The following is a 22528-nucleotide window of genomic DNA, read 5'->3' as shown; positions in this document are numbered from 1 at the left end:
TATCAGATTTGTCAATAACAATCCATGATTGGATTAAAATCGTTCTTAAAAATATGGATTTTCTTCAAAAATAAATTTATTAAATTCCACATTTAAAAATGCCTAGAATGTTAGATGTCTTTTAAGACACAGCCTGTTTGGCCCAGTTTCTGTTGAATGTCTTACTACTACTACTATTTGGAAGCTATTTAATCCAAAAATTTTGGTTTCAAATTGTATTAAATTCAAGTGAAAATTACTATTCTAAGTGCCATTCGAACTGAAGTTTCTTGTTTGTGTTGTTTTATTTAAAGAACTAGTAAATTAAAAACTGAAGTTCTTCCATTTTCTATGTATTTTTTTTATGATAAATAGTCGAATAGTAACCATAAACACATTCCAATGAGAATGTCCTTGGTCATCCACAAATGTGACATAATTAATCATATTCAAATTTAAATTTATTATAAATAACAATTAATCCTAATATATATAAAACTGCTTCATATAGTATATCTAATTTATTTCTCATCTAATTAAATTAAATAGAATTCTAATATGACTTTGACGAGAAGTTGATCCGAACGCTACATAAAGAGATACCGATCCTACTATTTTCTCAGGTTCATGCGGGTGAAGAATAACCATCAGTTTCACAAAATATAAGAGAGTGCCTGAGACAGAAAAAAAAAAAAAATCAGATCACCCAATTAGGTCCGGTTAGCAACATTCATATTGCAGCGGGACTTCTTACTTCTACTGATTAATCAATTTCCTTTTGTTAATTGCGTACAGATCCCTACAAATATAGTAAATTGCAAAATAATTCTTACAAAATTCAACTTTCATATGTTGTTCTTACAAAAGTTCTAATATTTTTAAATACATCTCTGCCGTTAGAAAAATTTAGTTAACCACAAATTAAATACTTAACCCAAGTTAGTTAATAAGGTGAATTGACATTTTTACCACTTTTTTAATTAACAGTTAGAACTTTTGAAGGGATATATTTGTGATGGTAAAAAAATTATTTTACTTATAAAATAAATAGCGCTTTAACGATAACAAATCAGAGAGATATATTTGAAAACATTAAAACTTTTATAGAGAAATATATGAATAATGTTGAATTTCGTAGAAATATATTTATAATTTTCTATGTTTGTAGGGACCTATATGAAATTAACTCTTTTTTTTCTATAGTGATTTGTAAACTTTTTTTTTTTTTTCTGTTTATAATTCTGAGTATTGATATTTTGTTTTTTTTGTTTAATTATATTTACATGGCAATATAGATCTCTCATAATGCATGCACACTTGATGAATCTTTCAAATTACAACCGCGCAAACTTCAAAACCAGACCTAGAACCTGTAGAATAATAATAAGATGTCATTGGAATCCACACACGCCTGTTCCAAAACGAACTCGATCTACTCAAACATCTTAAAAGGAGAACAAACACTGCATGCATGAAAGCTTAACTGATCATCAGTTGGAAACTCATTACACCGGAGACTCATCAGCAGCGGGCCACCGGAGAATGCCGCCGTGAGTAAGCAATGCCCAGATGTGGGTGATGAACTCGCCACCGTGGGCCAGCGCTTGCGCGTGGCTCTTGACGTCGTCCGACGGAGCGATGTAGACCACGATCTCCGTCCACAGCTCCGCCAGCACCATCCACACCAGCGACTCTTCCAGCACCGCCTCCACCAGCTGGTGCCCGAGCTCTGCTCCCCTCTCCGCCACTGTCCCGTCCACCTTCTTCATGCTCGTCACGCGCTCGAAATTGTCCGCTTTATGATCACGCCGTTTCAATATAGCATCATGAATTTCCTTCACCGCAGACTTGTACGCGGTTGTCGTCCAGGCCGCGTCGTCGGGCAGCAGCTCCGGCGCGAGCGCCACCAGGTACATGCAGTACTTGGACAGCGTCTCGGCGATCCTACAGTTCGCTTGCATGTTGTGGACGTCGGACTCCTGCTGAGGCTTCTCCTGCGACGGTGGGGACGACGGGTGCTTCATCTCGTAGAGGCAGGTGGCGATGTGCCAGACGATGATCGTCTCCGCAGCGCCGTCGCTCTTGCAAGCCTGCAGGAGCTCCTCTCCTGCTGCCCCGTTCCGCCGCAGCACGGAGTCTCCGATGTGCAGAGCGGGGCAGCGGCCTCGATTGTCTACGAGATACTTCACGATCGCCGCCTTCACCTCCTTCGGGACGGGCGTCGACCGCACGCCGAGGTACCGGCGGTGCAGCACAATCTTCAGGAGCATCGACTGCACGAGGAGGAAGCGCCGGCGCAGCACGAGCTGCGAGAAGATTTGCAGGGTGCGACCGCGCGGTTCTAGCATAGAATGCTGGTTGAATTCGAACTCGGCACGATTCAAGTAGGTCTTCACCCTCCGCAGCGTGGTCAGGGCCCGGCGGACGATCGCGTATTGCCGCCACGACGGCTTCTTCGCGTAGGTGCAGAGGAGGGAGACCATGACCCAGTCGGAGAGCACGTAGACGACGACCTCCGCATACTCCAGTAAGAAGAACGTGGCGATGAGGAGGAGGGTGACGATCGGATCATACAGCATGGGCACTGTCACCTTTTCTTTGATGAGCTGATGGAAGAGGCACCAGATAAGGCCATCGTGCACAACGACGATGCGGACAAAGATCACGATCGAGCAGAAGAGCGGGATGACGAACACGAGCATGCAGTCGAGGAGGAAGAACCAGAGATTTGACATCATGAGGGGGATCGTGGAGTAGTAGTAGTCGCTGAGGAAGCTGAGCTCGTCCTCAATCACACGGAAGACCCTGTTGAAAGTACGCAGTAAAACTATATATTACAACTCATATGTATCGTTGTTCGATCCCCTGCAATAGAATTAGTTTTAGTTTTTGAAGAAGATCGATCGGTTATTACATATTATTTTTTAACACAAGTATTATTGGCGCAGGCAAGAGATTCTAAATTTTCGTCATGCATATATATATATATATATATATATATATATATATATATATATCNCCTTGTCGTCGCCGAGCAAGCCGCACAGCAAGAAGTCAAGGGACTCGCGGCGGCCGGCCTCAGCAGACGGATACTCCTCGAACCTCCTCCGCAGTAGCTTATAGAGCGCGAAGGAGAGGCAGAGGTCCTTGAGCTTCAGCTGCCGGGAGGCAAAAAGGACGTCGCCGCTTGCAGCCAGTTCCCACACGTCGCCGACGGTCACCATCTTCTTCACCACTTTCTCCCTCTCTTCGTCAACCGGGAGCTGGAGACTGTAGCCGTGAGGGCCCGCCTCTCTCTCCACCTTTTCTTCTCCCATGATCACGTACTTGCATGCCTTCATCGCCCTCAATGTTGCTGCTGGTCCTTGTTGTCGTTGTTGTTGTTCTCCGGACATCAATTGGCGCATGTAGCCCACGATGAGGTGCGGGTTTTCCCCCAAGGCGAAGGAGCGTTTGGCGACCTCGACGGCAGCGACTCTCTGCGCGACCTTGATGATGCTGAAAGCCCAGAGGATGATGAATAATCCCCATTTGACTGCGTGCGTGTAGATCAGGTAGCCGAGCCACGTGATGCGCACGATCTGGTCGACGGCGTCCCACGTCGACTGCTTGTTGACGCCCTGCAGAGGGGAGGCGTTTATCGTGCTGACGCCTTCGAGCTTCTTGCGGAGGATCTCGGCGAGGAGCATCCACAGCAGGATGAGCTGCGGCCGGAGGGATCCGTCCGAGTGCTTCTTCTCCTCGGAGAACATGTACGAGGTAAGAGGGAGGAAGAGGGCGAAGACGACCCAGAGGAAGTAGCGGACGGTGGGATGCGTGGTGGCGGCTCCGGACAGGCTGCCGAGGAGGCCGCGGACCAGGAGGAGACCTGCGAGGAGGCCCATGATCGCCGACACCACCACCATCAGAGCGTCGAGGGCGGTGCCGCCCGCCCTGTACGGCAAAAGCATGGTGCAGTCGCCGGATTGCGCCATCTAATAGAATTGTCAAGTCACTCGAGGGGGCGGGGAGGAGAATTGAAATTGACTATTTGTAAATAGCTGATCAGGTTTTCTTCCCGCAACCTGGTATTGACTATTTAATTATTAGATGAAAACAGTTTCTTTATTATTATTTTTTATTTTTAAGAAAAGGTACCACGTTACCCGCTTTATTTATTTAGAAGATGAACTTAGCTACATGGGTGAGGCAACACGGCCTCTAAGAAGATAAAAAGTAGCACAAAGACGTAAAAATAAAATAAAATAAAATTAGTGTATCTCCACAAGGCAAAATTTTTTTCACATAGACGTCAGCTATTTACCATTATAACAACCATCGGTTTGAGTCAACGTCAGCGCCAACTTACGTGGCAACAAGGACCTTGGACCTCCCCCACCTACTTGGTACCTAAAGTTGACGGATGAAGTCTTTAATTACTTAATAAATATTCGTTGATGTATTAGTTGATGGATGAGGCCACTAATTACTTAATAAATATTCGTTTGGCAGCAAGGATCGTCCATTCAACTCGACACATTGAAGGAAAATTAAATGAACCGTCTTTTGCAAACTGATGATTGATCGTGTGTTCACATTCAAAGCTCTCAATCTTTTGTAGATTTGAGGAGACTTTATTATTATTATTATTATTATTATTATTATTATTAGTTTGGATATTAAAATTGGGATACGAGCAACATGCCCTCATAATCTGGAGGGTGATGTTTTTGAGTTTTTAACCATCGGATGAAGAGATGTAGGATTGAGATGATGATGATGATGATAGGTTGTGATAGGTGGAATAGTATTTGATCTAAGGAGTATTAGTAATTAAGAAATAAATCCAAGAGCTAGAAATTTAGAAGGACCAAAATATATATATATATATATATATATATATATATAATAATAATAATAATAAAAAAAGGTTTTAAAATAAGGGTTTTTTTTAGAGAGAAAGAGATAGCCAACCAACTGATTTATTATTATTATTTTTTAAATAAGAACTGAAGTCTGTCCTTTGTGATGAGTCTCTTTTGCTTTCTTAACTTCTACAGTTCTACTTAAAGTTTAGTTTTTTTATTCTTTCGGGACCTACCTGAAGTACACGAAGTTTTCAATCACGGCGACGCCGCGACAGAAACATTTCCCGTTGCATCTTTCCTGCGAAAAGACCAACCAAAATTTAGGTAACTCTTTATTACAGTCTCTCTTTACTTAGATCATTATAGTATTTTACTTGTTCCCCTACCTTAAATTTAACGAACTATTTACCTAACTAGCCTTTTTACAAAAAAAAATATTCTCTATCTAGTCTTTTTTTTTTAAAAAAAATTCCATCTAGGCTCATTTTTAAAGATTAGAGAAAAAAAAATTAATTTCTTTTAATACATATTAAAAGATTAAGTGAGAAAATTTTTTTTTTCTCTCTCCTCTCTCATTTTCTGAGATCCCTTCTCACTCTCTTTCTCTCTCCTCCCCAACCCCACACCTCTTTCTCTCTCTCAGACCCTTCCTAGCAGCACCCTCTCTCCTCTCTCCCCACCAACACACACATGCACGCGCACACACACACTCTCTCTCTCTCTCTCTTCAATATTTATTTAATAATAATTAGTTTTTATTATAATGTTAATAAAAAATTTAATTTATTAATAATAATAAATAATATTATTTACTAAATTATGTTTTTTTTATCTCGATCAGTTGCTGGTGGTAAAGGCTCTGAAATAAAATATTAAATAAAAGAGTATAAGAACTAAAATCAATAGTCCTCAATAGGTACGATCAATAATGTGTATAACTCAGTTTCACAATTTTTTTATGCTTTGTGCAAAAATTTGAACTGGACACTCAATATAGCTCATCTTCTGAGTCATCACTAGTTAAATATAATTTATTACATGTGATGGATCAAAAATATTTAATAATAATATTATTTATTATTATAAATTAATTTATTACATATTATAGAAAAATTAATTTTATTAATATACATATTGAAGAAGAGACGAGGAGTAGAACGAAGAGAGTGTGTGTGAGCGTACGGCCATGTGTTGTTGGTAGGGAGAGAGGAAGACGAGGTGCTTGCTAGGTAGGGCGAGTGGAAAACGAGCCGAGCTCGCGAGCGTAGCTTACCCCGGCTCAAATTCGGCATTGAAATTATTCGGAGCCTAAAATTTAAGCTCAAGCCCTGGATTGAAATTAATTTGAGCCGAGCTCGAAGCGCAGCCTGAAATTCTCGAGTCCAGCGAGCTCGAACCCTAAACGAGCCGGCTTGAAATTCTCACATTGCATACGATTCAATAGTTTAATTGTATAGACATTATCTACTAATTTGATACACAAAATATGTACTAAAGTCTCAAAGTACAACAAATTACATATATAAAATATAGTAAATATCATATATGAAAAAAAATATTTATGAATGGAATAATACTAATCTTTGAGAAATGATTTCCGTACTTTGTTAAAAAAATAAAAAAGATCTTAACCGTTGATTAATAGAGGTAAAAATTTACACTTTAATACTTAGCAGGGTAAAAGGAATTATTTTACTTCAAGGTAGTTTGGTAAATTAAAATAAATACCAATATCTAAAGAAACTGTTTAATTGAGTAGTCTAAATTATGCATTAATTGCACATAATTTAGAAATTAATATTAACCAAATTTATGCAATTATTGGCATTAATTAGGATCTACTCTTAAATGTTTTAGCTGCTTCTCAAATTATGTCATTAATTTGAATTTTAGAAATTTTAAGAAATATATTTATTCTCAATACGTGTACTTTAAAATTTTAAAAATTAAATACTTAAAATTAAAAGTGAAATTTCTAAATATTAGAGGGAATTTCATATTACGTATTTAAAAACTAAATTTCTCAAGTTTAATATACAGTTTTATTCGCACCAGTTAAAAGCGTAATGCAGTAAAAAACTCTAGAGAGTAGATTTTCTACAACTAGTTCTCTCTAGCAGGAATTTCATATTACTATTTTAGAATTTTAAATTCATGATTTAAAAAACTAGATTGAAACCCGATTGATTTGACTGATCAGACTTTGACCTATTCTATCAAGATCTGATTTTAACTATTGAAGCCGAAAGCCGGTAAAGCATAAATAAACTATTTTAAACAGAATGATAACTCAACGTTACCGAGCTTAATAATATTTTAAATTATAATTCCTTACAACATATTAACATTAAACAAAGATTCAGAAATTATTGGTGAGAAAACAAATAGTTAGGAATTTGAATTCGAATCTGACTAATCAACTCACAAACTTAAATTTCCGAACTCCGACGGATTCAAAAATCCATGATCCAAATTCAAAACTGACAAATTTTTCGAAACCCAAAACCAAACCTAAACCAGAAGACTAAAATTCAAACAATTATTTCTGTTTACCATATTTCAAAGTATTTATATGAAACTTAAATTTTTAAAATATAAATTTGAATATAATATTAAATTTTAAATTTAAAAGTGAAATTTAAATTAGAGGAATTTTATATTACTATTTAAAGTTTAAATTCAATGATTATATTGTCAAATCATTTGAAATTTTTCTTATATGAAATGCCAAATTATGAAAGGAAAGATAGAGAGAGAAAAAGGAAACAAAGAAAAAATAAAAATTTTGAAAATATAGTAGATGTAAAATGACTAAATTGCCCATATATTAAAAGACAAAACTATTCTTTTTTGAGGTACCTGGTAACCGGTACCTCTCCAAGAGTGACCTGCTATTGCAGGTCACAATTTAAAAAAAAACTAAATCTGAGCCGTTGAATACACGTGAATGAACGGTAACAAAAAAAAAAAAGTATAGAAGCATTACTCCTAATCTTTTCAGTCTCACATGTCTTTTCTTCCGCCTTTAATCTCCATATTATTCATTTTCATTTATGCAATCAAAAATAAATAAATTATATAGATAAATATTGGATTAAACTATCCAATCATATATAATTAAAATTAAAATTTTATATGAATAATAATTTTTTACTTTAAAAATATTCTGTATATTTTTTCTCAAGTATACAATTAATAGCAAGGTAGGCAACGACGAGCATATGCTGTTAGTTGGTAATTTGAAGGGCTTCCGGTGCCACTTAGGGTGAGAGACAGAAAAAGAGAAAAAGAGAAACATATTAAAAATTTAAGCTCTGTAAAAGAAAGAAAGAAAGGAAAAATGTATAAATTAAGTGAAATTTCGCTCTTTTATTTGTCTATTAGATTTGTTTTTATGGGCCAACAACATTAGCCTAATTTTAACTAAACTCAGATAATTAAAATATATTATATTTATATATTTTTTAATATATATACTGTAGAACTACTATGCTATTGAAAATATAAAGGATTTGATATTTTCGAATTTTTGGCCCTTTGATTAAGAATTGTATGGTTGGAATGATTGCGATCCCCCCAGGATTAAATAATACCCCTAGGATTGAGTGGTTCTTACAAGGTAATAATAGTATTAATCTAAGAATCAAAAAATCGAAAACATCAGATCCTCTATACTTTCGATAACATAGTATATATATATATATATATATATATATATATATATATTCGAGCTTTTCGAGCTTTTCGAGCCTAATTCGAACGAGCTGAGTAATACTCAAGCTCGGCTTGAAATAAATTTCGAGCTCTTTTTTTGTTCAAGCTCGACTCATTTAATTTCGAGTCGAGCTCGAGCAAGCCAAATATCGAGTCGAATGCGAGTCGAACACGAGCCGGCTCGTTCATTTGCCAGCCCTACTGCTAGGAAGGGTCTGAGAGAGAGAAAGAGGCTCGTTCATTTGCCAGCCCTACTGCTAGGAAGGGTCTGAGAGAGAGAAAGAGAGAGAGATAGAGGTGTGGATACGGGTGTAAAACGGGCCGGGCGGCACGTGGGCCGCCCGGTCCGGCATGGCCTCGGGCCGGGCCACAGCCCGGCACGGGCACTGTAGCACCCGTGGCAGGCCGGACCGGCCCGAGGCTCTGGGCCCGTGCTGGGCCGCTGTTTTGGAGCCCGACGGCCCGGCACGGCACGGCCCGAAACGGGCCTGGGCCGTGCCGGGCCAATTGGAAGCAGGCGGCCCGGCACGGCACGGCCCGCTTGGGCCGGGCCAGCCGGGCTCGGACCCCATGGCCCAAGGCAATTTGCCTTGGGCCATGTGGTCTGCTCCTCCCAAGGTCTTGGGAGGTGTAGTTTGGTCCAATGGACCAATTATTTTGGTCCATTGGACCAAAATCTTTTTTTNCGCGAAAGATCAGGAGCGCCTCCCAACGTGGGGCCGATCGCGCCGCCGCCCTCCTGTAGGCCTCGCCGCGGAGGCTGCCAGCGACAAAGGCGGCCTTGCCGACCATGACAACGGTGACAATGACAAAGTACCCACCGGCGGGCTTCGGGGCCTCCAACTGCCCCAGAAGTTGCCGGCGATGAGGGCGCCTCCCCGCTCCGGGGCCCTCCTCTCCTTCGCCGCCAACTGCCCCCGCCTCTCCCTCCTCCACCTTCGCTTCCACGGCATTTACAACGCCGCCTGGCTCCACCTCGAGGGCGTCGCCATCTGCGGGGGAGGAGGCCACAACGGTGGTCACGCTGAGCTCGAGGGGCCCGTAGCAGGCGGCGAGGCGCGCGAAGGCGCGGTGTGGGCTATTGCCGAGCTCGAGGAGGCTCCTGACAACGGGAAAGGAGCTCGGGCCGGGCGGGCGGGAGGCAGCAGTGGAAGAAGAAAAAGAGGAGAAAGAAAAAAAGAAGAGGAAAAGAAATGGTGCAAAATTCTCCAAAATAGTGCAACGTTGGCTTAAAGAGTGTAAAGTCCATTCCAAAAGAGTGTAATTTCTATATCAAATAGTGCAATTTTCATTAAAACAGTGCAAATTTGTTTTAAGACAGTGTAATCTTATTTTAACAGTGCAATTTCACCGTTTTCTTCTTTCTTATATATTTTTTTGTCTTTATTTTTTTCTTCTTCCTTTTTCTACATTTTTTTTGTCACATCTCTCCGCCAACGGTCACGGCGCCGGCGATGACGCCGCTAAAGACCCCCCGCTCCGAGGCTGCGGCGCCACAGCGACCTCCGCGGCACCGATGTGGGCGGAGAGGCGTCGTCGTCGGAGGCGGCGGAGGAGGCGAAGGAGGAGGGAGAAGGAAAGGGCGAGAAGGATGAGAGAGGGTGAGATAGGCATCATCGTCAGAGGCGGTGGAGGAGGGTCGGAGAGGGGGAAAAAAAAGGAGTCGCGATGCAGTCTTGACGAGGTCGGAGGCGAGGAAGGCGCAGGGTGCGTGGGTGAGGGCGAGAGTATGAGGATGAGAAGCGAGGCCGCCTCCGCCATCACTGCATTCTTTAGAGAGAAAAAAACGAGAAAAAAAAAGAGAGAAAATAATAAGAATATTTTGATCAATTTGCTGAAAATCTAGCTTAATCTGCAAAAACGAAAAAGGTGGCCCAATTTTGCAAAAGCCCAAAATAAATGAATTTTTTATACAAATTGGCCAAATTTGAAATTTAAAATTTAAAATTTTAACTTTTAATTTTAAAATTTAGAGAAATCCCGTAAAATTACACAATATGCATCCAAACAGTTTAAAAATTGAATCCGTGAAATTTTTTTTAGAGTTAACAGAATTCTCTATTTTATTTGGACCAAAACCACCGTTTAAAAATTCCATGGAGATTTTTTTACTGTGTATCCAAACATTAGTGTTAACAGAAAACTCTGTTATGTACAAACATAAAAAAATCCAATGTGAAACTTGACAAAAGTATGCTCTTTTTTTTTCCCAGAATAAAAGATGTAAATTATAGGATCAAATCCATGAATAATTATTTATCAGCTCATCGTTTACGAGAACAACAAACACACAGCAAGCATAAGAATAAATGTCTTGATCAGCAGCATTCTCAGCTAAAAAACACAGACAAACAGAAGAAGGCACAATATTTCTACAGAGTAGAAACCCTAATAAGGTGTTCGGTAAGGCACAGAAATACCGACAAGCAAGCCATTTTGAGAACAAACATAACGATCGTCGAGAGTTCTTTTCACAGACAACATTGCTAGGATAGAAGCACCAAGGGTGGGCGGTTTCGGTACTCACTTAGCTCTCGGAACTGCAAGAAGTTTCACCAGACGGGCCATCGTCATGCAGGCGCTTCATCTCGTAGGCCCATTCGAGGCCCGGGCAGTAGTGGAGGGGCGGGTTGAAGCGTTGGTCGTCGATGTCAGGGGGCAAGAATGCACCGTTCTCTACCAGGAATTTTATGGCTCTCTTGTTCCTCTCCTTGGCAGCAGTGTGAAGCGGAGTCCCTAAATTGCCAGAAAGGCATCAAAATCAGCCATGTTTCATCGTCAGGGGAAACAGCGTATTGCAGAAGAAATGACAACAAAATTTCCGTTATTAGTGAGAAGGAATCATATATTCTCAAATCGTCAACACGTATAAAGGATATAAAGAAAACTCACAGCAAGTGTTGTGTGAGTCGTACACCTTAATATTTTTAGTTAAGATCAAAGATCATTGATCTATATTTATTATTTATTATGAAAATCGAAAAAGTTAAAACGAGATTTATAACATCCGACTATCATAAAAGTTAAACAAGGTTGACAGAGTCTCTCCAATCTGCTATTTCACCATTGTATTGAGATTGAGAGCAACAACAAGGATGAACAATCAGATGGCCCAACGTCATATCACCTCAATGTGCTCTTATGCCATACTCACAGCGCAACTAGCCCACTAGTCTCAACACTTGGTCTTAGATGCTTGAGACCAAGAAAAACTCAACAGTACTAGTGTCCTAGTCCTTATATACTATATCATGTTCACGTCATCTTCCAACTTTTAATGCAGAACTATTCAGTTGTGAGATAAACACAAAATAAACCTAAGGAAATCACCTTACATAAGCAAACTGAAAAGCTACATTAGATTACAAAGAACATAAAAATCAAACTATCAACTGAAGGATGTGACCTGCATCATTCATAAGGCAATCAATGATCCCTTTATACATTCTATGCATGTAAACGCGGCAACAAATTCCTACCAATTAAAATAAGGTTCAACAAAGTTGGATTAAGAAAGATTGATAACTATTATGCTTTTTCTATATTCAAATGGTCCTTGAAGTGTAGAGGAAGTTGTTTTTCTGAGAGAACAAGGAAAATTAAAAGAAACACTATTAAAAATTCATTTCCAAAAATTAAAGAGAAAGAAATTAAACAACGACAGACCTGACTCATGCCACCTAATAGAAACAAATTCTTGCAACAAGAATAAGGAACTGAAGAAAGATCAACTTACAGCCGCATGCTCCTTTCGTTCGAGCATCGATATTTGCACCACGGTCGAGTAATTCATCCATAACTCTGAGGTGTCCGCCTTGAGCAGCAAGATGAAGTGGGGTAACACCAGGTGTTTTTGGGCCCCAAGTAAGCACATTGACATCCATGCCTTCATTCAAAAGGCGCCTCACCTGAAGAGAACATAACAAATTATGTAAATCAAACACATATGAGATGGTATGGGCATAGGAAAGGGAACTGGTGGCGAGTCTCTAAACTCTAGCTTCTCTTATGAGGTGCATATGAGCACATGAAAGAAATTTAAATAGAAAAAAGTAAGTCATGTGCCGCCTATGATTAAAAGCCATTAGACAAGCTAATATACAATCAGATAAGAACGGGAGGCTCCGTGGTCAAGAACTCCACATTCATTTTTTTTTTTCTTAAAACAGACCCTATGCCAATGTATCGCTCCGCACCTTAACCTATCCGAATAATCTACCGAACTAGGCAAAGCATTGGTGGCCAGACTGTTCATGCAAGTGAAAAAGAAATGAGTTTTGAATGAGGAAAGACAAGAGTCTGACCCATCAATCCTACTGAGAGACTGCTAAAAATGGGACTCCAACCAAACAAATGGCTATCTATTTATTCTAGGGCTAGCTACCCTTCAGCAATCTATAGTTCATTTATCGAGAATCATTGCACAAATGGCGTATGCCACATACTTATTGTTTCGTTCTCCACAAAAATTTGCTTTCACAAGATATTCAGAGCATATACCAAAGTGAAGATTTGAATCTAACCAGAGTAAAGGTCATTAGCTAATCCATAACTGATCTTTCACCAACTAGTCAACATTATTAATCACGGAACTATCTAAAACGAAATTATCAACTTGTATGCTAAATAAGAACACTAACCTCCTTGAGATCACCCTTCCGAGCACCGACGTGGAGTAGCGTCCACCCTCGATCGTCTCTGTCGCTGCAACGCCGGTTGGACGATCCCCGACTCAGCTGCCGACGCGGCACCTGCCTATTGTGCTCTTGCACCATATCTCCCAAAACGAAACCGAGAAATAATCCCCCAAATTCCCCAAACCAGCTCGATACCCTCCAAATCAATAGCATACACAAAACCAACACTCCTTTACCACCTCCAATCGAGAGAAGAAGATCGATACGTCTTCAAAAGTGTATCGTGCGACGAAGCGACCGGATCCGCGAGAAAGGCCGGGGCTTTTTACATATTATCGGAAGAATCCCAGTAAACCCTGAGAAGAGGATTAGCGGGAGGCGGAGTAGTTACCCATGCCGAAGGGAGCGAAGGGATTCAAACCGGGGCCGAGGACGCGGAGGTTGTCGATGGCGGAGAAGGAAGCGACGATGAGACCGAGCGCGCGAGGAGGAGATGGAATCATAATGGGAAAAAAAAAAAAAGATGGAAAATTTTGGGGAAAAAACGTGGGATCGAATCGGAAGAGGAGGGATTCGATCAGAGGAAGATGTCGGGGGAAGGGATTGGAGATCGAGGTGCGATCATGGAGGCGAATCGAGAGGAGGAGGAGGAGGAGGAGGAGGAGGAAACCCTAGCTTCGTCGCCGCGGCGGAGGAGAAAGAGTTCGAATTTCGATCTTGCGTCGCACGCACGCTTTTATTGCGATGGGATTTGGTAGAGAAGTGAGTGAACGAGTGATAGATATTTTTATGGGCTACGGGCCATTCTAAATGGGCCGAGCCCCACGGCCCATTAGTAGCTAACTTATTTAGGGAATATTTTTATCGTTATATATGACATAAATTGCACTTTTGGTCCTCAAACTATGAGACCCGTGACAATGCAATCCCCAAACTTTAATACACGGCAATTTCTAGCTGGAAGTGTAAGATTTGTGATATTTTAGTCCTTAAACTTCTTGAATTGTTGCAATCAAAGTCTCGTAATCCATTTTTTTTGAATAGATATTGATGAATTAGTAAAATCGAAATAATCTAATATTTTGATCATTATTGCATCATTAAGTAATATATTGTTACAATTAAGAAGGTTTGAAGACTAAAATATCACATAGTTTATAGTTCTAGTGAGAAATTAGAATAAATTAAAATTTAAGGATAAAAGTGTCGCGTCATAGTTGAATTAAAATTTAAGGATAAAAGTTTCGCGTCATAGGTTGATATTTTATTTGGTTGTACATTAAAATATTCGATACAATTTTGAATTTATGTAAAATTTTGTTCGTACAGATATTGTGTATTCTGATTTCAAATTTTAAATGCCTTGGCCTATGGACTTTTCCCTTTTTTTTAAAAAAAAAACTGTGTTCGAATCTTCAGCATCATTTAGTTCAGAATTATGTTGTTCTTGGTTATTCCAGGAACACGTAGCGAAAAATCAAGCTCCCAATTCTCAAAAAAAATAAAAAATAAAAAATATCCCCCCTAAATCTACAAACTGTGTGCTTTACATAATTTTCTTTAGATATAATGGACGGTTAAATTCTGAAGTGAAGCAAATGCAGAAACTAGAAATGAGTAGAAAATTTAGTTTAGAAGTACCCCTTTCATGCATTGTTCCCTCATTAAAGCTATAAAATACATGAACAGAGAATGCAAAATCAAGGGGTGTACAGAGCGAGCCACTAATATTACACAATTCATCGAAGAAGTACTTAGTCGGGTAGGGCGGTTCCCCTTTCCAAATTGTTCTTGATCTCGAGGGTGTACTTCCCGAAGGCCCTCTCGATCTTCTTGTTGAAGTGCTCGTTGCGGTCGTTGATGGAATCGATGTCCTTCTCTTCATGGAACCTGCGCCTCCTGCTGAAGGACTTGCGCTTCGCCTCCTTCTCCTGAAGCTCCTTCACCATTAGATCGATGTTTTCCTCGGAAACTTTCGAAACCTGCCGACAGGAAACAGATGGAAATGTAAACCCATACACAAAGTCCTGATTCATCAGAAAATTCTGCATATGTAGGTTTTGCTTATCAATATTCACGGGAGTAAAGTGCACATATTCACGGGAGTAATCTATGTTTAGCCTTGTTTCTTAAATGAGTCCAAAAGAAGCTGGTTCAGATAGTGTCATGGGGCGAAAAGTACCTTCCCATATTGAAGACTGGAAGCATCACGATAGAACTCGGGATCAGCTTCCTTTGCTTTATTGTATGCCTCCATGTCGACCTGTATGTTCTTGGTCCGCTTCTTGTGGGCATTGTAAAGTGTTTTCTGATTGAAAACTGCATATGAAAAACTACTTATCAGATAACTGCTATTCTTTCAGGGCAGAAATGCCACATTGAATCACTCGAGTCTAAATTGCCATAAATTATCCGGAAAGTAGAGTACAAAAGATAGATGAAAACAGCCACTCCAGGAGAAAAGAGAATAGTAAGATAAAAATAAGCTTCCAAATCAGACTTCAATTAGATAGATTTCCAACAAAAGGATTTCATCAAGGTGGATTTCCGAGAGATTATAGATCTTAAAAACCATCGCACCCTTGATTGTTCTATAATTCAATTCCTCCACTAACATATAAGTGACAACATTAGCAAGTTGATAGCTAATTATTCATTACAAGATTACAGTTTGCAACAGGTGAAAATGAGATGGGCTCAGGTAAATCCCTCAATCAGAAAGCATCCTCAAAATTTCCAACAAACGCCAAATAAGAATCAACCAGAAATAGGCTTTAAGACCCTCTAATAAGTAATGAATAACAACTACTGCCCAGGAAAAAGTTTTCAGTTCTCTAATTAAAATGAGCATCATAAGAATCACAAAATGTTGGTAAATGACTCGTAATAACTAAAGATATCTCTAATCACATTCTTCCGCCCTACATGAACTGCAGCCAACAGAGAAACAAATATGAAAAATGTTTTTGATGCATACCGTCCCAGCCATATGGAGCGGGATCTTTCTCCCACTTTTTGTACTTTACTTCAGCCGTCTCTTCTGTATCAAGCATGTAAGCCTTTGACATATCCAACCCATTCGAATCAAGAAGCTTCCCGATTTTCTTTTTCCTTTCTTCTAGCCATTTCTGTTTAGAGATGCCCCTTGGTTCAGTGGGAGCTTCCATCTTCTTCTTTTCTGCTACTATAGCCATTTGATTGGCTTTTCTTGCTTCATTCTGTCAGAATACAACAGTAAACAAGCAATATTACCAAATAATCATAAGGGGCATTTACATTTATCCTTGCAAAATAATCTATTTAGAAATTTACTCTGTTGTATCTGAATTTTTGTATGTACTCCTCAAAAGTGCAGTTTCCTCCAGAAAAAAAAAAAAAAAACCTTAAGTCGGCAAATTTACCAGATGCTTTAATTCATGAGAAGAAGTTGGTTTTACATTAGAAAAGCTTTCCAAAAAGGGCCTTTTGTATGTTTAAGGCAATAGATATAACAAAATGAGTTTTTGAAGGGCATACACAAAAAGTACAGATTTTGAAAGGTTATACATGCTAATAGATAATTTCATACAGAACATATTACCATTTTAAGCCTCAGCTCGAACAACTTCTTCTGCTTTTCGTTCATATGTGGATAGTCATCGGCGCCACCCCTTTCTTCTCCTTGATCCTCTTGTTGTTTGGGATGGTCCTTAGTGTCATTGGAGACATTTAGGGAAGAAGGATCACCATCCGCCTCTCCCATTCCTGGAGAGGTTTTAAACATAATTAAAGTTACCAGCATGGATACAAAATCATCTGCTTAGGAAACTTTTTACTCGAGTTTCAAAGTGCAATTGAGGGGGATCTAACACAACATTCCATAGTGCATAAGAATACTAAATTTGGAAAACCGGCAAATCACAGCTCAGCAAATGAGATCAAACAGTTTGTGAACTTCTTAGAGGGCATCAGAGACAACTCTGATGAATATTTGCAGGTCACTATATTTGCAACAAGGAGACGCAAGCAGATGACCAACAAACTTATTCAAAATTCATTAAACACTATTTCTGCAAATGACAATAACAAGATTTCTTCCCACACACAATTTTCCGCAATTGGTTACAAGTATTGGAATCTTTTACTTCACTATTCTCATAGCTAGGTTAGGAATTAATTTTCAAGTCATTCGCAGAGTTCACAAGTAAAATTGTTCTAACTAGTTTAAAAACTACTCAAAACATAAATATTACCAATTATTAAAAAAACCGACAGAGAAAAAGGGAGGGGGGGAAGAAAAAACCTGGTTCCTCCTTTCGCATCTGATCCTTCGCATCTGCAATCCGTTTGAAGCAGAACTCACTACACTCGTGATATGGATTCGATGCATTGATGCAATCCGGATGCACGGTCCTCTCCCCTGGCTCCTCCTGATTCTTCAATTTCTCACTCTCCTCTATCAATTAGAACAATAATCACCAAATCTCAACAAGCCAATAGAGGAAAAAAAAATGCAGTAATATTAGGAAGTAGGGACCATAAGAAAAGCTAATTTTAGTGACTTCTCATCTCCTCTATCAATTACAACAACTAAAAATTCACCAAATCTTATCAATCAAATCACAAAAAATATAGTAATAGTAAGAATTAGGGAGGGGCCATAAAAAGCTAATTTTAAGGACTCATTATTCTCCTATATCAATTACAAACAATAAATATCACCAAATCTCAACAATTCAATCCAGAATACAGAATAATAGTAGGAAATTATGCGTAAAAAAAAAACTAATTTCAAGGACTCCTCACCCTCCTCTTTCAATAACAAAAATAGAAAAAAATCACCAAATTCCATCAATACAATCAGGAAAAGAGAGTAATAGCAGGAAATTAGGGTTGGAAAAAAAAAAAAAAAAAAGAGCTAATTTTAGGGACTCCTCACACTCCTTTACCAATTACAACAACAAAAATCACCAAACTCGAGCAATCCGATCGAGAAAAACAGAATAACAGTACAAAATAACGGGCGAACAAAAAAACCGAAAAAGAGCGCTGATTCGAACCTGATCGAGCTTTTGCTTCGGCGATCTTGCGGAAGCAGTAGTCGACGCACTCGTGGTAGGGATTGGAGGCGTTGATGCAATCGGGGTGGACCTTCCCCTCCATCGCCGATCCTCCTTTGCCACCCCCTCTCCTCGGAGTCGATTGGTTTTGGGAGTCGAGAGAGAGAGAGAATCAAAACCCTAGAGCTCGAACGATCGAGAGAGGAGGCTACGGCGACTATTTACGGGTTTCGGGTTTCGGGTGGATTTTGAGATTCTTATCCGAGTCGGAAAGCTATATCTCTTTGTCAAAATGTATGGGACCTCCTCAACTATAGGATATTCTGAAAAAGCCCCCTCAACTATATTTTTTTCTTAAGGATAAACTTCAATTTCCTCCGTAATTTAAAATTTTATAGTACCATCAATTAGGATAGCAAAGTACTATTTTTTATAATATAAGAATTTGTGGTCCTACCCTATAATATGTATTTTACCTACTTGTCGTTATAAAAAAGTAGGATTTTACTATCTTATTTAATGATAAATTTTGAGATAAAATAATTATAAAATAATTAAGTATAATTTTGTAAATTGTAAGAGTGCAAAGTGAAAAATGCCCAAAAGCATATGGGAGCGAAGTAAAGTTTGCCTTTTTTTAAAACATAGAGATCCTCTAACTTCTAGTTTTTTAGCTGAATTTTTAAACATTACTAAGTTCAAAAAATTTATTAACGAGGTTTGTTAATTTTTTGTTGAATTTTTAACTTAAGTTAAATGTTATTAAATTTAATGACAGACTATTAATTGACCAAATTTTATTTGCTAATGAATGATTACAGTTCTTAATAAATAAATAAAATCTCCAATTACAATATGGTTTTTCCATTCCACCACACACATAGCATTTTAATCAGAAAATTTAGAATTATCAATTCTTGAAATAAACCAAAAAAATTGGTGCATGAGCTTGCTCGATTCAAATTCTAATGCACATAAACTCATACACCATTTATTACAATAGTTACAAGGTGATACACTTAAAAACATTAATAAGCAACAACAATAACAAAAAGAAAAAAAAAAAGCAAAAACCAAAAAAAGAAGATAAAAAGAGGAGCTGCAGATCTGCTAGTTACATCACTTTTCGACGAATAAACGTAGAACAATAACGCAGTAGTTACTCCAATTATACTTATACGAAACGAAATATACAATAAGAAACATTCTAGAATATTCCCGTCGACCTATTGACATTCGCGGGATCGGGCGGATCTGAGCCGTCGATAATGTATCTACTAAACAGCAATTGCTAGATGCCTGCAGGCCTGCAGCAATACTCCCCTGCAGAAACGCATTTGATCGAACCAAGAATAAGCACAATAATAAAGAAAAACGAAGCAAATTATTCAAAATTTCTTCCGGAAATTTGAAAACTTCGAATTGCGCATTATTTGGCTGTTTCTGCAACAATAGCTGTGTTATTCATAAAAGTATGACTAGTGTTATTAGCAATAGTTCATACGCCATAACTAACTAATCAGTAAACGAGTGTAAGTACCGATATGTAGCCAATTAATGATACATAGGAAAGCAATATATTGTATTTTTGGAGGACTCCGTATTAACAGATATTCTGTAAGAGGCATATCTAGGGCCAACACAATTTAGCGACTATACGTATACAGGAATCAGTAATAAAGCCCAACTACAGGTAAGGAAGAACACAGGCCGAAGAAATGCAAGGACCGAAGAAATAGGGAGAACGTGGCGCAAAATTTGCATGTCACACTTACTTTACAAATGAATTCTAACTTGTGAATTATAGAATATATGAGAACACGCTGCTGCGATAAGAGCTACGTGAATTTTTTTCCTCCAAATTATGTCTTGCACAAAGTCCTTTATCAACTTGAGGCCATCGATTCGTCTTTTCATTACACGTTCGAGCCCTATATAGTTTTGATTTAATTAATTTACTCTTTAAATGGTTCTATACATGTCATTCAATTTGCACGAGTTAAATCAGTAAATCAACCAAAAGTAGAAAAGTTTGGCCGACTGAAATTAAAAAGCCTCCAACATTGATAGAAGAGAAAATCGGAAAAAGATTACCATGACTAGCTAAGTTGCCTCATTCAACTTCTTAAAGCAGTAATCAGCACACTTGTGGAAGGGATTAGATGCATTCACACAATTGGGGTGCACATCTCTTCTTTCGACCATAGTAAGAACCCCTTGTGCTTCCCTTGCAACTAAAGTTAAAACAGGAAATAGGATTCAAAACACAAGGCGCTAGATAAAGTAATACTCCCCACAGATGAAAATAATAAAAAAATAAAAAAATTGTCCAAAAGAGGACACATACCTGATTTCTCACCCTCTTTATGATTCATCTCACTTGATCTATTAAAGCAGTAATCGGCACATACATGGTACGGGTTGGATGCATTTGCGCATCTGGGGTCCACCCTCCTGTTCTCTCCAATCTGTACACCATTTTCCCCTACGCGACAACAAACAAAAAGTAGCAGAACACTATTAAGATATCTAGCAATTAAGTGATAGAACGAAACTGACTAGAACCCTTCCGACCGTTCAACACAAAATTCTTATGGGTCGACACCGAACATACCTCCCTCTGCCCGATCCTTCTCATTTGACCTAGTCTTTCCCATCTTCACACCATTTGCCACTACAATCATAACCCAAGAACAGCAGTTGTGAGACGAACTAAGTTCTTATGACAACAAATTCGATTAAATAGGCTAAAGTATCAAATCATTTCCACAAGATCGTAAGAGTTAAAAAGAAGTCAAGTAACACCAGGAAGCGCAAGATAACACACCTGGAGTGCCCGGTTCTGCCCGACTGATCTCATGCGAGTTATTCTCATGCGACTTATTAAAACAGTAGTCGGCACAAACATGAAATGGGTTAGATGCATTTGCACATCTGGGATCAACCCTCCTGTTCCCTCCCAAGTTCACATCATCTTCCGCTGCAATCACAACCCACCAATTACAATAGAGAATTGATGCCAAAAAATATATATATATATATAGAAAAAAACCTAGCTTTCCTTTGCAACCGATAACTAGTAGTAAGATTAGAACCGAGCGGCATCAGCGAACGAACCACTTGACGATGAAGAGTGCCGCGACAAGAAGGACGGCGACTTGCTTCCCTCTCTCCTATTAATCTCATTTAACTTAGTAAAGCAGTACTCGGCGCATACGTGGAACGGGTTAGACGCATTCGGACACCTCGAATCGACCATCCTACTCTCCCCCGCTGCTCCATTTTGTACTGAAACGAAAGGCCACAGCCCAAAATAGCAAATTGCGCACAATTCTCATGATCAATTCGAAGAAAATGAACGAAACATATCAAAGTTGTTTCTTTTTTTCCTCCTCTAATACAAAATTAGTGATGCTAGACATAAACAGGAAAAATCCCGACTTTTTCCATTAGATTACAAAGAGAGGACGGGAACGTACGGAAAACATATAAAGGCAAACCCCCGGAGCCTCCTCGCCTACCTCGTCGCTTCTCATCGCGCGTTCGAGTTCTATCACCATTTGGATCTATCCAAATCACAATTGACAAACGAATCAACACCAAATCCATCGCAGAGGGGGGCCAAATTGGAGGAGAAATTAAAGGGGAAATTAGGTACAAAACCTGATTTGGGCGATTCGATCCGGGGCTTCGCTGCTGCTGCTGCTGCTGCGGCGGCGGCGGCGGCAGGAGATCTCGGGGCGCAGTACTCGGCGCAGCGGTGGAAGGGATTGGAGGCGTTGGGGCACTCGGGGTTCACCCTCCGATCCCGCTCCATCGCCCCACCCCGTTCACTTCCCCCGCGGAGAGGGTTTCTCGGCCGCGCGGATCTGCGTCGACTAGTACCTCAAAAAACAGCCACTTTTGGGGGGGTGGGGAGATCGATCCACGAATTGGGATTGGGATCGGGATTGGGATTGAAATTGGGATTTAGGGTTAGGGTTAGGGTTCCATTTTCAATCGGAGAGAGGGAGAAGCTTCGAGAAGGGAAGGGTTGGGTGAGGGCGAAAACGAAGGAAGGTAGAAAAAGTCGCGGGCGGTGGGCCGCGGCTGTGAAAAGCGCTTTTCTATTTAACCCCCTGAACGTCACCTCTTTAACAAATCACTTCCTAGATTTTTTTTATCTTTGGCACTTATATTTTTTTTAAAACTTTTATCAAATAATTCAATAAATTTCTCTTCTTTAAGTAAATTTACTAACTAAAAAGCCATTTTAATCGTACATCATCATCTGTAAGACTTAAATTTAGTAATAAACTTGACAAGTGAAAAA

The 22528-nt window shown here is 39.3% G+C and overlaps 3 protein-coding genes across 3 annotated transcripts; all 3 read right to left on the bottom strand.

The window, feature by feature from the left end:
• LOC109727493 lies at positions 1299 to 3953 on the bottom strand. Its single transcript, XM_020257629.1, has 2 exons — positions 2995 to 3953; positions 1299 to 2784 (listed from the first exon to the last, which is right to left on the bottom strand). The coding sequence occupies exons 1-2, from the start codon at positions 3951 to 3953 to the stop codon at positions 1485 to 1487; spliced, it is 2259 nt and encodes a 752-aa protein (XP_020113218.1). The 3' UTR covers positions 1299 to 1484.
• Positions 10765 to 13910, bottom strand: LOC109727599 (26S proteasome non-ATPase regulatory subunit 10-like). Its single transcript, XM_020257757.1, has 3 exons — positions 13181 to 13910; positions 12277 to 12448; positions 10765 to 11276 (listed from the first exon to the last, which is right to left on the bottom strand). Exons 1-3 carry the CDS (start codon positions 13388 to 13390, stop codon positions 11068 to 11070), a joined length of 591 nt encoding a protein of 196 aa, XP_020113346.1. The 5' UTR covers positions 13391 to 13910; the 3' UTR covers positions 10765 to 11067.
• On the bottom strand, positions 14687 to 22267 carry LOC109727491. Its single transcript, XM_020257628.1, has 13 exons — positions 21880 to 22267; positions 21696 to 21782; positions 21334 to 21504; positions 21044 to 21196; positions 20831 to 20890; positions 20564 to 20701; positions 20321 to 20450; positions 18217 to 18386; positions 17460 to 17612; positions 16758 to 16921; positions 16155 to 16395; positions 15360 to 15496; positions 14687 to 15159 (listed from the first exon to the last, which is right to left on the bottom strand). The coding sequence occupies exons 1-13, from the start codon at positions 22031 to 22033 to the stop codon at positions 14932 to 14934; spliced, it is 1986 nt and encodes a 661-aa protein (XP_020113217.1). The 5' UTR covers positions 22034 to 22267; the 3' UTR covers positions 14687 to 14931.

Source organism: Ananas comosus, linkage group 22 (assembly GCF_001540865.1).
Source record: "Ananas comosus cultivar F153 linkage group 22, ASM154086v1, whole genome shotgun sequence".
Lineage (NCBI taxonomy): Eukaryota > Viridiplantae > Streptophyta > Magnoliopsida > Poales > Bromeliaceae > Ananas > Ananas comosus.
This window is presented reverse-complemented; position numbering and strand designations above follow the sequence as displayed.

Bases quoted from the DNA above. Each gene is read 5' to 3' on its own strand.
- LOC109727599 (XM_020257757.1), bottom strand. From the start codon at position 13,390: ATGCTATTGATTTGGAGGGTATCGAGCTGGTTTGGGGAATTTGGGGGA. The intron at 12,449-13,180 runs GTTAGTGTTCTT...TGTTCTCTTCAG, and splicing joins GGAAGGGTGATCTCAAGGAG to GTGAGGCGCCTTTTGAATGA. The intron at 11,277-12,276 runs GTAAGTTGATCT...CTGGCAATTTAG, and splicing joins AACGAAAGGAGCATGCGGCT to GGACTCCGCTTCACACTGCT.
- LOC109727491 (XM_020257628.1), bottom strand. From the start codon at position 22,033: ATGGAGCGGGATCGGAGGGTGAACCCCGAGTGCCCCAACGCCTCCAAT. The intron at 20,451-20,563 runs GTATGTGTCCTC...TTTTAACTTTAG, and splicing joins TAAAGAGGGTGAGAAATCAG to TTGCAAGGGAAGCACAAGGG. The intron at 16,922-17,459 runs GTTTTTTCTTCC...AAACCTCTCCAG, and splicing joins GATGCGAAAGGAGGAACCAG to GAATGGGAGAGGCGGATGGT.